At 46.3% G+C, this 16,185-nt stretch overlaps 1 protein-coding gene across 9 annotated transcripts in view; it reads left to right on the top strand.

Annotated features, from left to right (window-relative positions):
• The window catches only part of PNPLA7 (patatin like domain 7, lysophospholipase), a 113,786-nt gene that overhangs the window by 18,902 nt on the left and 78,699 nt on the right, over nt 1-16,185 (top strand). For all 9 annotated transcript variants that reach the window (XM_083721162.1, XM_083721159.1, XM_083721158.1 and 6 more), the window contains 13 exons: nt 797-879; nt 2,660-2,748; nt 2,884-3,024; nt 3,674-3,833; nt 4,669-4,749; nt 6,659-6,787; nt 7,741-7,821; nt 9,739-9,880; nt 10,751-10,828; nt 11,782-11,888; nt 12,978-13,136; nt 14,110-14,187; nt 15,088-15,293. In XM_083721162.1, the coding sequence (XP_083577288.1) occupies nt 797-879; nt 2,660-2,748; nt 2,884-3,024; nt 3,674-3,833; nt 4,669-4,749; nt 6,659-6,787; nt 7,741-7,821; nt 9,739-9,880; nt 10,751-10,828; nt 11,782-11,888; nt 12,978-13,136; nt 14,110-14,187; nt 15,088-15,293 (1,534 nt within the window). The remainder of the gene's footprint in view (nt 1-796; nt 880-2,659; nt 2,749-2,883; nt 3,025-3,673; nt 3,834-4,668; nt 4,750-6,658; nt 6,788-7,740; nt 7,822-9,738; nt 9,881-10,750; nt 10,829-11,781; nt 11,889-12,977; nt 13,137-14,109; nt 14,188-15,087; nt 15,294-16,185) is intronic.

Raw genomic sequence — 16,185 nt, 5'->3', positions numbered from 1 at the left:
CTAACAAAAACATGCTGTGAATTCTTACTATAGGGGTAACATAAAAAAGCAAACAGCATACTACTACAGTACTTACTTTCTTGTCTTCTTATCTACTCTCCCTTTAAGATCAAAAATAGGGGTGGGGAACCTGTAGCCCTCCAGATGTTGTTGAACTACAACTCCCATCATCCCTGACCCTTAGCCATCCTGGCTGGGGCTGCTGGGATTTGGAGTTCATACCTCTGGTGGTAGCATTAGAAACCATCCTATTAGGAGCATGCCCTGGAAGTGAGCTTTCATCATAAACTCTGGAAATGTGGTGGTAGGGTCTGGCCTCATTGGGCACCTGGAGCTTGGCTCATGACTCCTCCATGCTAGCCCTCCTGCCTCTTTGCTTTGCTGATGGCACCTGTTTACCTGCCCTTTTCTGAGCATGTAGGTGGTGACAAGAGCGAGGAAACAGCACCCTCCATGTGCCTTGGTCTCTCCATCTGGGCAGTTTTATGGATTGGGTCCAGAGGAAATAAGCAAGCAAATAGGCGGTAATGACCGTGGTGAGGAGGATGTCTATTGAGGGCATCTTGTCAGAAGCCCCCCCCCCCAAATGTTGGAGCCTACAAACATCTCAAAACATAAATGGGCCTCCCAACATTCTGCCCCAGGGGGAGGGGTTAGAGTGTATTGGCCTGACATTTCTCTCCATCAAGGGCAGTGGCTTAGCTGTACAGGGGTAAGTGGGCAAGCTGTGCTTGTGTGTTTTAGGCTCTCACTCTTCACAAAGGGACTACAGGATGATGAGCCTTCTCTCTTTCAGAGCAACCTCAGCCACATGTGCCTCAGTACAGGTTCCGTAAGAGAGACAAAGTCATGTTCTACGGCCGCAAGATCATGCGCAAGGTAAGGTTGCTGGTGACCAGCTGGAGGCTAACAGCAAGCTCAGACTGATGATGCTCTTGTCTTGACATGGGGCTGGCCTTGGCTGGGTTCATCATGCATGTTTCTGTCCCTGCCCCATATCTCTTCTAGAGGTAAAAAAATGCTGAAAGATTGGCTTTGTGTCTGTGTGCTGTCCTGGTGAATTGCCCTTTGCTCTCCATTGACTCTGCTATAATACTTCTGCAAACAGTCTAGCACCCAGCCCTGTAAAGTGCTTTTCTGTAGGACACCTCTGAAAGGAGGGTGGGGAGAGTCTTTTGAGTTTATGTTCAGCCCTTGTAACTTAACTAGGGAAAGCATCACAGAGAACTCTTAGAATTATGAAGGGGAGGGAGTTTGTAGTTGCTAAGTAACCAGCAACATTATTAATCTGATTGCACACATACAGTGGCACAGGGGAGAATACAGGAGGATCGTGCACAGACATGTATCCCCGGGATTCCCATGAGTTCCCAGGCCCTCTGAATGCAGAATGTGATGGAACTCAAATTGGCAGCTAGAGGGAATGACGGCTGCTTCAACTACTAAATCCCCCAAGTTGTTAAATCTGGGAGCTCAGCAGTCAACCATGAAGCGCTTCTGAAATCCACATCAGTGTTTCTATTGGTAGATCTTTTTTTATTAGGGCAGAATGAGCCTGGGAAAATAGGTTAGTAGATCTGCCATGGCAGCCTGCTTTCATTTGCAGTACACATGGCACTCCAATAGATGGTGCTCAATGTTTTGCCATTGTTGCAGTTCCAAGCAGATGCCCTTGGTTGTGAAAGGACCCCCTTCGCAGGTAACGGTTTGCCAACATGCTGCTGAAATATCATCTATCAATAATACACATGAAGGAGAAATGTCCTCTAATACTGGAAACTCAGTTATGCCTCCAAAGCCATGGATAGAGAGCATTGGGAGGAACATGTCAAAATCAAACACACTACAAATATAATGCCTTAATCAACCTTGGTCAGCCTGGTACTCTCCAGAGGTTTTGGATTACAACAACCAGCAGCCACAGCATTCACCAGGGAGTTATTTCTTGAATTATCACAGCTATAAAACTTTTACCATTCCGTCGCTGGGCTTCTCATTCTTTGAAGAAGGGCTGTACCTCCATGGTAGAGCATCTACCTTGCATGCATGAGGCCCCAGTTCAATCCTTAGCGGCATCTCCAGCTAGGATTTGGATAAGACTTCCTGCCCGAAACCCTGGGGAGTTGTTGCCAAGTCAGTATAGACAATACTGAGCAAGCTCTACCGGTAGTCTGGCAGCTTCCTTTGTTCATTCTTCCAGTTTGCTCCACCATCTCTTCTTTCTGCAGTTTTCTGCCATCTCCTTTTTCCTCTTTCTGTTGTAACTTGGACCAGGTTTTGCATATCTCAGTTAGGTCCATTCCTTTTAGTGAGTCTACTCTGAGTAGAATTGAGTTGCATGCATTTCTCTGTCTGGAACTTTAGATCAAGGAAATGTCCTGTTTTCTGTTTTTTGCTTACCACCATTGTTTCAGTCCTTTCTTTATTTGTACCAGGGACAAGCAGAGGCTCTAATGCCTTGGGGTTGACTCCAATTAAGTTCTACTTGTGGTAGACACATTAAAATGAATGGATCTTAGTTAGACCTACTTAGGGTAGATTTATTGAAACTAACACTGAATAGAACCCGTGGTAAAATCCCAGCTTGGTTGCCTTTTTCCTGTATGTTCCTCTGTGGGTTGAGATCTCATTCCTTCAGGAAACCTTTCTTCCTTTCCAGGTTACAACTCTACCAAACTCTCTGGTTGGAAACACTGTCCCTCGGCAGCGGATGCGGAAGAGGGCCAAAGTATTGTCCTTGGCCAAGAGGTATTGGGGGATGCAGGGACCTGTGGGTTGTGTGAGTTTAAATGGGGAGGAAGAAAATGAAGGGACCTCAACAGGGACCTCTTTCCCCCGATGGCCTTGTTGTGAGGTGAACCAGTTCTGCTTTATTCCCTATAGGATCCTGCGGTTCAAGAAGGAGTCCCCCACCCTGCAGCCAAAGGAGCCTCCACCCTCTCTGCTCGAGGCAGATTTAACGGAGTTTGACGTGAAGAATTCCCACTTGCCCTCCGAAGTCCTTTACATGCTTAAAAATGTCAGGTAAAGGCAAACGTGATGAGAGAACTGGGCTGGTGGGGGCTGAAGAGAAGCAACTTCCCTACCATTAAAGAGTTTGCAGAAAGATTGGATTTGACATATCCTCAGTTTGAGGAGAATAAGGATTGACACACCGGGACCATTTAACCAGCTTGCCATGCTTACTAGCAATGAGCAGGCCAGCCCCTCTAAGAAGTTCATTAGTGAGGCACAGTGGCAGCAATGTCTGCATCTTAACCCCTTGCATTTGGTTTTCTCCTTCTAAAAATAGGCTTTGGGTTGCTCTCTAACTTAGACTAATAGAGTCCGCTGGTGAATCCTTCTGCTGTTGCCCCTGTTACAGGCAATTCTCTGTTTGCACAGGGGTTGCGATTTGGGTCATCACACATGTTGGCAAAGCATGTGCAAGCCTGCCCCACCCTTCCCTGCCCTGTACTGTCCCTGCCCCCTTCTGGGGGTTAAAAATAGTGCACGCATTGGCCGTCACTCGCCAATCAAAACACATGCAAAATGGTCACCACCTGTACTTTCAAAGTAGCAGCTGCGGCAACCTCCTGTAGCAGTGAGTTTCCCCCTCTATGGACTCATTGCTGTTTTAGGCCAGGAGCAGGATGTCTGGTGCGCAAGCTCCTTCTCATCTTTTTCCCTGCAGGGTCCTTGGCCACTTTGAGAAGCCTCTCTTCCTGGAGCTCTGCAAGCATATGGTTTTTGTCCAGCTGCACGAAGGGGAGTACATCTTCCGCCCGGGGCAGCTGGACAACAGCATCTACGTGGTGCAGGATGGAAAGCTGGAAGTCTGCATCCAAGAAAGTGTAAGGATAGCTGACAGGTCATCAACATACATGGCCAAACTGCCAGTTAACATAGTAGCAAGCAGTAAAGCATATAAGATAAGGAGCAAATAATAACAAAGTCCCCTCTTTGCTTGGCAGAGTCAGAGTACACACTACTGGGCTGTGGCAGGTGGAGGCATGCTCTGACCTAGTGTAAAGAAACTTCTAATTTTTCTGTTGAGAGGCCCGCTGGCTGTATGATCGGTAGCTACCAAAGTTCTGCCTGTCTTGGTTTAAATCTCATATAACCCTTGTTTTAAAAGGGTTTTAAAACCAGCTGCACTGGTTGCTAGTTCATTTCTAGGCCCAATTCAAGGTATGTAGGTTAGTGATTAAAGCCCTAAATGACTCAGGCCCCAAATACCTAAAAGGATGCCTTCTTCCCTACAGACCCTCTCGGGTGATAAGATCAACAGAGATTACTCCCTTAGTTGCTCTTTAGTTTTGGCCTGCAAGAGGGTATTCTCTGTGGCAGCCTTCCCACAGAGATGTACCTTACACCTTCATTATATAGCTTTTGGCAAAGACTAATAAGAATGAGGCGTCTTCCCATCCTTGGGGTGGTGGTTATGCCTCCTAGATCCTGCAGAGTGTGGGTGGTGGGAGCCAGTCCCATAAGCGTATGCCAAGCTGAGCTTTGTGTTGAAAGTTGCCTCAGACACAGAGTTTGTGTCTGCCTTATTTCTTCTGCTTTTTTATTACTTGCTTTTCAAGGCCAGTCACTCACAGAGACACACACAGAGGTCTTTGAACTTAGCTTGTAATTGTGTAGCTGAAATGTGGTCTCATTATTCTCCCCACCCCCCCACAATAGGATGGCACAGAGGTGGTGGTCAAAGAAGTCTTGGCGGGAGACAGTGTCCACAGCCTCCTCAGCATATTGGATGTCATCACGGTAAGCCAAAGCCCATGACTCTGGCTCTTGGATATCTTTATCCTTTGATACAAAGGTGGGGAACTATAGGCCCAGGAGGTGAACATGGCCTTCTAAATATCTCTGGTTCTGGGGACTGTTTCTTGTGTTACCCTCCCCTTGAGTGCCTTTGCCTGATCATGCTTTTCATTTGCTTGCATGGAGACTAGAGAGGGGTGTGTTTGTGAGTGAACTTTAGGCTTGTAGAATCCCCCCTTTTTTTCTTCTTCTTCTTCCTCCTCCTCCTAGATCACTTAGGAGGTTTATTTTGACTTTGTGTGTTAATTTGCAAAAAATGTTAGACAGCTGAATGTTTTTCTTGCCTAGATGTAGTCATTGGGTCATTCGTGGCTCCTTTTCGACTTGAAAGGGAGAACATGTACCCAGTTTCTTTAATTGTTTGCATTTTCCCCTCATAAATTTGCCACAAAGCAAGCCTGTACTCACCATAGGCAAGTGATGCTCTTCCAGACTACATCACATAGCCCAAATGTCTGCCTGGTGTGTTTAAGATAAGTTCATTACTCTAAGCAGCCCTCTGCAAGCCAGAGTCTTTCGCCTGCTTCTCCCTTTGGAGCTGCCAGCAGGGCTTAAAAACTAAGCCTCCCAAGTTCCTGCCCTGGGTTGTGCTTTTAAAACAACAACAAAAAACCTTCTGTAATTAAGAATCGATCAGTCAGTTGGGAGCTGAGCAGGATTACTCAGCTGGATTACTTTTTGTTTCCCTCCACTAGCTGTAGGAAGAATGTACTGTGAAGAGAGTATTTTTCTTGGTGTGGGGTGTGATGCTAGGGGATTCAGGGGATTGCTTTCAAGTAGTGCCCACTGATTACAGTTTTTGGGTTGGGGAAGGGATGTTGCTATTATTTGTATTGTTATTCTGTTCCTTATTAATTTATATACTGTTTATATACCAAAATGGCTTCTAAGCAGGTTTTTTTTAAAAAAATAATCTATGGTATCAATTAAAATACATGATAACAATTCCACTGGGGGCACTAAAACTTCCTTAATTTAACATACACAAGAAAACAAACTATTTAAAAAGTTTGTTTGTTTCTTTATGGCATTTATATCCCATCTTTTCCCTCCAAGAATCTCAAGGTGGTACACGTGGTTCTCTCCCTCCTCATTTAATCCCCACAACAGCCCTGTATCTCCCAGGTCCTATTCTGACACTCTGACCATTGCACAACACCAGCTCTCAAAATCCATTCCTCGATACATAACCTCCACATGGACTGGTGGCAGCCCTCTAGAGTTTCAGGCAAGGGCATTTCCCAGCCCTACCTGGAGATCCCATTGGGGATTGAACCTGGGACCTTCTGCATGCAAAACAGAACCTGTACCACTGAGCTACGACCCCTCCCCTTCAATAATGATAATTATGATAACAACAATTAAAGGTAAAGGGAACTCTGACCATTAAGTCCAGTTGCACTGGACTGATTGCAGTTTGCGCATGCGCAGGAGTGGCGATTGCCGTTCACACATGCACAGAAGCGGGCAATCGCCACCTGCGCACAACGGCGCCTCTCCCAGTGACCCGTTTTGACCTCTGGACAGACCTCCAGAATGGATTATGGTCGCAAATAGAGGTTCCACTGTATTTCCTTTTTGTCAATAATTGTAATGTATATTTTATGTTATTTGTAAATGTTTTATTTACAATTAAGCAGCATGTACATTTTTGCAATAAATAAAAATACAAAATTACTGCATAAATATTTATTGTTAACATTTGATTTAAATGGTACTGAACCTGTTTCCCAGATTTACCAAAGTGCTAAGTGGATTACTCGTTAAGGGAATACTTCATTTTAATTAGAGTTCTCTCAAATTCCTGGAAGGGCAAGGCATAAACTTTTATATGAAATGTCTTGCTTGTTAGGGTCATCCTGCCCCATATAAAACAGTTTCTGCTCGGGCGGCGATGCCTTCGACGATCTTGCGCCTCCCAGCCAATGCATTCCAGGACGTCTTCCAGAAATATCCTGAGACCCTTGTTAGAGTTGTACAGGTGAGGATGGTGCTGTTACGGGAGGGAGTCCTCTTAGCTTTAAGGCAGGTATGGGGAATCTTTGGCCTTCCCATCATTGTTGCTTAATTGCTGCTCTCATCAACCCCAGCAAACATAGCCAATAGCTAGGGGTGATGGGAATTGTACTGTACTAACATTTGAAGGGCCACAAGTTTTCCACACCTGCTTTAGAACAATGGGTGTGGAAATGGCCTGAGAGTGAGGCAGGGTGTCTGCCATAAGCGTCCAGATTGGAGGCAACGACACAAAGATGTACTGTATTTTTCTGTGTATAAGATGCCCCCATGTATAAGACACCCCCTGTTTTTGGGGACTCCAATTTAAGAAAATGGGGGGAGATGGCCCAGAGTTGTTCAACTTTGCGGGGGGGGGGAGGGTTGCCCAGAGTTGTTGAGGCTTTGGGGGGGAGGGTTGTACAGAGTTGCACGCTAAGGGTCTGCCCGATCGCCACCAACAGCCGGCAAACACAATGCACAATTGCCACAGCAGAAGCCAATCCACAGCAGCCCTTGCTGCAGCCACCAATCACCAACCCAATTGCCAAAGCAGCAGCCTATCCAAAGCAGCCCTTGCCGCAGCCACAAATCATCCACCCAATTGCCGCTGACAACCTCCTGCTCATGGCTGCAACCATTCACCCGTCCCCACTCTGCACTATCTGTGTATAAGACGAGCCCCAATTCTGAAGATTATTTTAAAGTAAAAAACTATCGTCTTATACACGGAAAAGTATGGCAAGTTCCTTGGGAAGTTCTATCCCCTTTTCCTCTTGGGGGCAGGGAGGTGAGATATGAAAATGTCCCTGTGCTCTTCTGAGCATCCATCTCAATTCCTCTCTCCAGGAACAGACTTTGAACCTAACTATAGTCAGGGTTCTCCTTGAGTCCAGGTGTGGCTAACCATTTGTCTGTACCTGATCCTCCTGCTCTTAGATAATCATGGTGAGGCTCCAAAGAGTGACCTTCCTGGCATTGCACAACTACCTTGGACTGACAACTGAACTCTTCAGCTCTGTAAGTGAAGACTGCTCATTTAGAAGCAAAGAGAATAATATACTTCCAGTTAGCCAAACACCAGCTTAGTCTCATTTTTTGTACTGAGACCCAGCATGATTCAGTGGTTGTTATTTGTTTGTTTAAAGCATTTTTATGTCAAACCAGCTCCTGAAAGAACTTGCCTAAAATAAGTGCAGTCAAGACTGTGCCTGCCCACAAACTTGCATTTTAAAATACACAATGCAAAAAGAAAGTCAGGGCTAGGGGTGGGTGGGGAGGATAAGATGCAAACTTGGAACCTGTTCTTAGAATTAGTGTTGGACTCAGGTGGAAGAGACTTGGGTTCTAATCACTGTGTGACCCTGAAGACCTTATTTCTCTACCTAGTCTACTTCACAAAGCTTTTATGGGGATGAAATAGTATCATCACCACCACCCAGAGGATGTTAAGGAAATAAGAAGAGCCTTGCTGGATCAGAACAATGTTGCAGCTCATCCAGCATTCTACTTCCTGCAATGGTCAGCAGGAAGCCTCTGAGAAGTCCACAAGCAGTGCAGGAAAGCAACAGCCATTCTCAGTTTTGCACCCTGGCAACTGAATACTACATGAATTTTTCTTGGTCCTCAAGCCCATGATCATCTTGAATTCTTGTGGCTGTGAGTTCCATAGATGATAATAATAATAATAATAATAATAATAATAATAATAATTTTTTATTTATACCCCGCCCTCCCCAGCCAAGGCCGGGCTCAGAGCGGCTTACAAGCAATAATAAAAACAAGATGAATGATTACAAACTTAAAAACAAAAATAAAACACAACAATTAAAATAATGGAACATTAAAATATTAAAATGTAGCCTCATCGCAGGAGGAGAAGGAAAAGAAGGGGAAAAAAGAGAGTGAGGGGGGGGGGGAGGGAATCAAACTGGCTCCAAGCCAAAGGCCTTAATTCTTAATTCTTAATTCTTCCTTGTGTGAATAAGTCCTTTGTCTTGTCCATCCAGAACCTGCTACCAAACAATTTCATTGTCTGATGATGCCAGGTTCTGGCATCCTAAGGAAGAATGCAACTTTACATTTCACATGACATGTGCTTTTAGGAAATGCCGGTCATGTCCCCCCTTACATTTCCCAACTCACTGGGGGTGAAACTCAAATGCAAGCAACAAACCAATGTAGAGACTTGTGCTAGGAAAAAGGTGTCATAGGAAGTGTTAATGAGCCATTTTCTTCCATTAGTGAGCTACAGAGCCCATGATGACTCCTATATTCCTTTAATCCAGGGGTGGCATACCTTCTGCATGTCCTCCCCTCCTTGGCCTAGTTTTATGCAAGTGGAGAAAAGCTCCACTTCAAGCAATCATTTCAGACCCCTGGCAAGAATGATTTGCCTCTTCCCCTGGCAGCAAATTGGGCAGGGCAGGGGAGGGGGAGAGAGAGAGAGAGAGAGAGAGAGAGAGAGAGAGAGAGAGAAGGCTGTGGTTCCCCCTGCATCACCAGCAAGCAGATTACCTCCAAGGGACCCTGGCCCATGAGAGACTCCCACCCCCCCAATTTGTGTTACAGTAGCTTTGGCTGAATCTGCTGCTTAGCCCAGAGAGTGATGTAGACACCCATTCCTCTGAGCACAGGCCATCAACGCCTGTGGGACATCCTACTGATGTGAGATGAGGAGATACATTTTCCATAATAGTTTTCAGTAGTAGCATTGAGTTTAGGAACACAGCACAAGATTCCGTTAGGTGCAATAATGTCTATACTGACCACCAGGAGCAGCAGCTGTATGGTGTTTCAGACCTGGAGTCTCTCTCCAGGGATTGAGCTTGGAACCTTCTGCATGCAAAGCAGGTGCTCTATCCCTAAGCTCTTGGACTGTGATGCTTCCTGATCTGAATGGTACCTTCTTGGGTCTCTGCATTCTGCCCCTAATAGGAGAGCCAGGCCATCCCACTGGTGTCAGTTGCGAGTGTGACCTCTGGTGCAAATGCTGGCAGAGCAGTGAAGAGGCAGGTGTCCAATCTGTCGGAGGAGGACCGGGTGGAGAAGCTGGAGAAAACAGGTTCTGTAGAGACGGGTAAGGATTATCTAAGTGGGAATTGCTCTTGGGAACAACCTTGAGGGACATGGTTTTTCAGCTCTGTTTTCAGCAAATACTCCTTTCTTAACTGGGGGTGTGGAACCTTAGGCTTGGGGCCTGGGGCCATTCAAGCCTCTTTATCTGCCCCTCAGGACTCTCTTCAGGTCAGGCTCCTCCCCTCATGCCACCCCTCTTCACCAGCCTTCCTTCATGCCCTCCTTGAGCTGCAATGTGTCCTTGAGCTCTGATGATAAAGTGCCAACTTCCTGGGGCCTTGGTTGCCAGAGCACCCACAAATTTCCCCATGACGGGGCTGAACACCCACAAATTTCAGTGCCAGGGTCATGCATGCTGTGTGGCACCCACAGCCTCGGGTACCCACAGTCACATGGCTAAGCTGGCACTCCTGGCTCTGATAATGCCTCTTGTTTGCCTGGCTAGAGAACAGATTGTGTGTGTAGAAACTAGCCTACTATAAAAAGGTAAAATTGACAGTTGTTGTTCTGCCCACTTTGTCTCTGGCCCTACCCACTGCTGGCATGTAGCCCTCAGAAGTTTTCCCCAGAAGGTAATATGACCCTCAGGCTGAAAAATGTTCCAATTCCTCAGTGGTAGCAGTTAAAACCATCCTGTTAGGAGCAGGCCCTGGGAGTGTGCTTCTGCCATAGACTAGGGAAGGGTGGAGCCAAGGATAGGCATCATCGGGCACCTTCCGAGAACTGTGCTTTGGCAGGGGCTCCGCATGTGACTCTTAGTTCCCTCCCTTTCCTCAGTGCACCTGCGCATCAAGCCCACACAGCTGACCATGGAAGCCGGGCAAAAAGCAACTTGTTACTATATTGTCTGTTGTTGTGTTCTGTATTGCAGATGCAGGGAGGCCTTCCATATCTGAGAACCCTCTCAAAAGGAGCTTGTCCTTGACATCATCCTCTGGATATTCTGAAGGTGAGTGTGAACCATTGAGGGGGAAACAGTGGGTGTGGGGAGCTTCACCATGGCACTGAATGCCCCCTAAGTTCACTTCCTTTTAAAGAATTAAGATTTTACTATTTTGTCATACTAAGCAACAAGATACAGTATAGAACAAAATATACACATTTTTGAGGTTGGCTTGTATAGGAGTTCAAATTGCTTAATTTGTCACATTTCTAGGTTCATGGCAGTTCCAGTTCCCACATAGAATCACAGCAACCAAAGACCTTTGCAGTGCGTAGGAGCCCCACCTTCTCCTTTTTTGCAATGAGCATAATAAAAATCTACCAGTTCACAAACAATGTGCCTTTTAGTTTCATCCCTTGCTATTTTCAGTTTAGTGGTTAATTTTTCTATCAGCGCTAATTGCCAGATTTTTAAATATATATACCTTGCAGTCAATGCTTCACCCTCTAAGGATTTACAATAATTGGCTATCAGTAGCCTGGCTGTTCATAATAGATGGTCAGTACAATGCTTACAATGAAGTTTCATATTGTCTCCTTGGTTAAGATTAAGTGCTGCCAACTCTGGACCTTTTACCACGTTCTGCCCAGTTATTTGAATACTTCATCCCAGAACATGACCACCTTATCACTGATCTGCCATATGTGCTGAAGTGAACCCAATGTCATGGTGGGCAGGGCCAATGTGGGCCTCTCTTCTGAGACCAAATTGATCCTAAAACCACTGTCACAGCCTTTAACAGGGTGGGCCAAGATTCTGTAGAGCCAGAGTTCCCAAAGTGGGCAGTACTGCCCCTGGGTGGTAGTGGGTTTACCTAGGGGGCACTAAGAGGCAGGGGGCACTGAACAGGGTATGGGGCACTGGGGATGGGTCTATGGGATCTAGGGGGTTGTGGCCAGAAAAAGTTTGGGAACCACTGCTGTAGAGGGTGATGTCTTCCCTCCATCTTCCCTCTGCAGGAAGCTTGACTAGCAGCAAGCTGGACTTGGACATGGCCTACGAGAGAGCCAGAGTTGCCTCTTCTTCCTCCTCTTCAGAAGTGCTTTCCAGCAGTGTCACATGCAAGGTAGATTTTCTGAGCCTTCCTGCTGCTCCTCCTCCTGTAGAGGCATTGACTAGCTTTACAGTTTTTCCTGCATCATGATTTTTGCATAGCACACACACATATCATGATTCACAATATATTGCCAGGTCAAAAATTATGAAACTGATATCACGGTATGGAATTAAAACCGGTTTTGGACGATATATCAGTAAATCACGCAGCCATAACAATAGCATACCCATTAAGCTGCCCTCTGTTTTTGCTCTGACTGGAAAGAGCCAGTCCCTATGTGGCCTTCACAATGTTTGGTGAGAAATTGCTGAAGCAATAAACAACTATTCTACTTTTAAAAGACAACTGAAGGCGGCCCTCTTTAGGAAAGTTTTTAATGTTTGATGCTGTACTGTTTTTAATATTCAGTTGGAAGCCGCCCAGAGTGGCTGGGGAAACCCAGCCAGATGGGCAGGGTATAAATAATAAATTATTATTATTATTATTATTGCCTCTTGAATTGGATTGAGTGAAAGAAAGATTGAATCCTTTTGCCATTAAGTAGGGTCACCATACAGTGGTACCTTGGTTCTTGATCTTAATCCGTTCTGGAAGTCAGTTCAACTTCTGAAATGTTTGAAAACCAAGGCACGGCTTCTGAATGGTGCAGGGACCCCAGAAACAATAGCTGACAGCTGCATCAGATGTTCGGCTTCTGAAAAACATTCGAAAACTGGAACACGTACTTCTGGGTTTTCGGTGTTTGAGAACCAAGGTGTTTGAGAACCAAGGCATTTGGGAACCAAGGTACCACTGTATTTCAAAAAGTAAAAACCAGGACATCATGAAAGTTGCTAAGACTCAGGACAAAGTGCCACCCTTCAGAAATTCCCCCCAGATATCAATTCCTGGTAATGTCCGGGAAAATCCGGACATATGGCAGCCCTACATTAAGCATTCTTTTTGGGGTTTACATGTAATGGGGGAAGTGAAGGTTAAGGAATGAAGCAGTTGCTAAGAAGTCCCATGCAGGGTTTTTGGCTTATGTGGCCACAGTGTGCCAGGTGGTATTCAGCACAGCATGGAAAATTTAACCTCTGGTGTTTCTGCTTCTTTAAGTCCATCTTGAAGAAGACGGTGACGGTGACAGAAATGCCCTCGGCCATCTTCCACTATTCACAGGACCATCTCTCAGCCCAGGAGCCCAGTGCCAGAAAGCAGTCTGAGGCCATCTTAGAAGCTGCCAAGATGGACCTTTTAACCTTGATGAAGTTGGATGTGAGTCATGGGGAGGGCCAAACTGGGTTTGCATAATTCCACACTGTAATGAAAGGCAGTCCTGAGTGCAGCCATGGAGAAAATGTTTATCCAACCTCTGCTGGATGGGGAAATGAGCTTTGTCAAAAAGTGGCTTTAGTAATGATTTAAACAAAGCGGGGAAAAGATCTTTTCAACCTCCCAGAAATGTAGGATTTGCCATGCTTCATCCTTCAATCACTTTTTTGAAACTTTGTAAGAAACATGACCTGCAATAAAATGTTCAGGGTTTCAGCTTTTTCATGCCCTTTTCCAATATACTCCATTCCTTCTCTTCCTCCAGCAACACACAGTCAGCATTCTTTGCCACTGAGCATGCTCAGTCCTCACTGACATGCTTTGAGTCGTTTCTTCTTCCCCTACCCAATGACTTTTTAAAGTATTACCTGCAAACTCTGGGGTTTTCTCTAGGCCTGCTGATACCTCAGTCTCTGCACAGATGTGGGGTTTTTTTTGCCTGCATAAGAGGGAGTTTGCACTGGTCTTCAACTGGTGGATTGGTACCCACTAGTGGGTCATGGCCTGATCCAATGTGTGGGTCACAGCAGGAGAGCAATGTGTGGTGGAATCTCAGCACAGCTGTGTGTGCCATCAGTGAGGAGAACGGAGCGGGGCCTTTGTGCCCAGTGCTGCATCACTCCCTGTCACTATCTGAGCCAGTACCCAGAACTTACTCAATTTGCTATGGCTTTTAATGGCACTGTCTGCAACAACCCCAGATTAAAATTTAGTGCCTAGGAATGTTGAATGTGGGTGTTTCCCCCCACTTCTTATATATGACAAATAGATTCTTTTAATCCAAGTCCACACACCACAGTGAGCAACCAGGACATCTTGGGAACTTTACTAGCCAGGATGTTGTTACCTCTCCACATCACGTTTGATTTTCCAGCTTTCAATTTGACTGTGTGTGTCTCTTTTCTCACCCACTTAGGACCCCTGCCTTTTGCATGGGAAAGTGACCCTGCATCAGGTTACCGCTGGGACAGTGGTGTCGAGGCAAGGTGACCAGGTGAGTCCCTGCATGCCACTTTCCTATGTGAGTCAAAACAGGGCTTGTGGGGAGCTTCACCTTCTCTGATCTCTAGGGTTCATTCTGAGTTGCCACATGAAGCTCCATTCAACCAGATCACATCGCTGCCCCGTCTTGCTTGGTATTTGCTACTCTGACACATGGCCGCTCTCCAGGGTCTTGGGAAGAGAAAGGGATTTCCGTCTGCTGCCTCCTGGTCCTTTTAATGGAGAGACGGTGGGAACTGGACCTTTTGCGTGGAAAGCAGATGCTCCACCACTATGCTCTGACCGTTTCCCAAAGTACATAAGAAGCTGCCTTGTATATGGTCAGACCATCTAGCTCAGTGTTGTTTACACCGACCAGCAGCAGCTCTCCATGGTTTGAGGCAGGGAGTCTTTTCCCAGACTGACCTGGAGATGCTGGGGGTTGAACCTTGGAATATCTGTGTGTAAGGCAGATGCTATAGCACTCAGCTGTGGGCCTTGGCCTAAAGTTGAAGTAAGAATTTAGTCCTCACAGTCCTGTATTTTACATAAGAACCTCTTAGGCTGGCTCATCTCGAGCCAGAGCATTGGTCCATCTAGCTCAGTTCTGTTTATACTGACTGGCAGCAGCTCTCTACAGTTTGAGGCACTGAGTCTTTTCCCAGCTCTGTGTGGAAATGTTGGGGCTACCTGAGTCCTTCAGCATGCAAAACTTGCACTTCTTCATGGAGCTATGGCTCTTCAACTCTTAGAATAGATATCGGGTAACCTTTAGCCCTCTAGGTGTTGCTGGACTGCAACTCCCACTGTAACATCACTTCCCCCATATAATCCACCCCTGGCTTTGACTTTGCAAACATAGAAACAGGTGGTACCTGATACAGAGGAACAGACTCTGCTTCTGCCCTTGCAGGATGTCAACATCCGATTTGTGATCTCAGGAATGCTTCATGTCTATCAGCGGAAGATTGACTCAGAGGAGGAGACCTGCCTGTTCATCACCCACCCTGGGGAGCTGGTGGGGCAGCTGGCTGCCCTTACGGGGGAGCCCCTCATCTTCACCATCAAGGCCAATCGCGATTGCAGCTTCCTGGCCATCTCCAAGTCGCACTTCTATGAGTGAGCCCTCCCCCCCATCTCTTTTGATGTGTTTGCAAGTATTGCTGGAGGAAGCTAGGAATTCTAAGCCTTGGTTGAATGAATCATACCTCTAGGCCAGTGCCCTCCTGATGCTTAAGACTGCAACTCCCATCAGTCCCAGCCAGCATGAACAGGGTTGGGGATGATGGGAGCTAAGATTCCTGTAGCATCTTGAGGGTATCACAATGGCTACATTAAAATCTTAAAGTCATAGAAGAATCAGTGTCGAGGTTAACAGCAGCACACAACAGCAGGGCAGGAGTGAAGAAAGTCACCCACGTGACCAAAGGCACAGGTAAAGTGTTGTGTCTTGACCAGTTATCAAAAACCATTCAGTGACGGTGCAAGGTGCACTTTGGAGGAATCCTGGTTGTTTCTGTGCACATAGCACTATTGAGGTTTTTGCCAGGTACTGCTTATGCACTTTCTAACCTATCTTTCCCACCTTAAGGACTAGCACCTTCCTTTTATTTATTTAAATGCCAGGATGCCAGATTCGGTATGCAGTGTTGTTTTCCATACGTGTACTGAAGGACAATGCATTTCATATGAATCTGATCGGATCTTTGCTTGGCTCCCCTTTTTGTCTAGCTGCAGCCAATGCTCTGCCTCCAGAGCTTGAATGATGACCCATTCCTCTCCCAGAAAGCTTCCCCCTTCCCCCTTCCTTCTTCCCCCAGTTGAGGCAATGTCACGAAGGCAAGTGCTGTGAGGGGTAGTGGGAGGAAACAGTTCAAAGCCAGCCCTTGTCTCCAGCCCAGCTGTGGGACCAACTAAGGCAGCAGCCTGTTAGCAGTACCACGACCCATCTCACCCTCTTGTCAGGGAGCTCTGCCACTGGGTGTGCCCCTGCCGAGGGATTTAAGTACCG

The sequence above is a fragment of the Podarcis gaigeae genome (assembly GCF_964106915.1).
Source record: "Podarcis gaigeae genome assembly, chromosome: Z".
Classification (NCBI taxonomy): domain Eukaryota; kingdom Metazoa; phylum Chordata; class Lepidosauria; order Squamata; family Lacertidae; genus Podarcis; species Podarcis gaigeae.
This window is presented reverse-complemented; position numbering and strand designations above follow the sequence as displayed.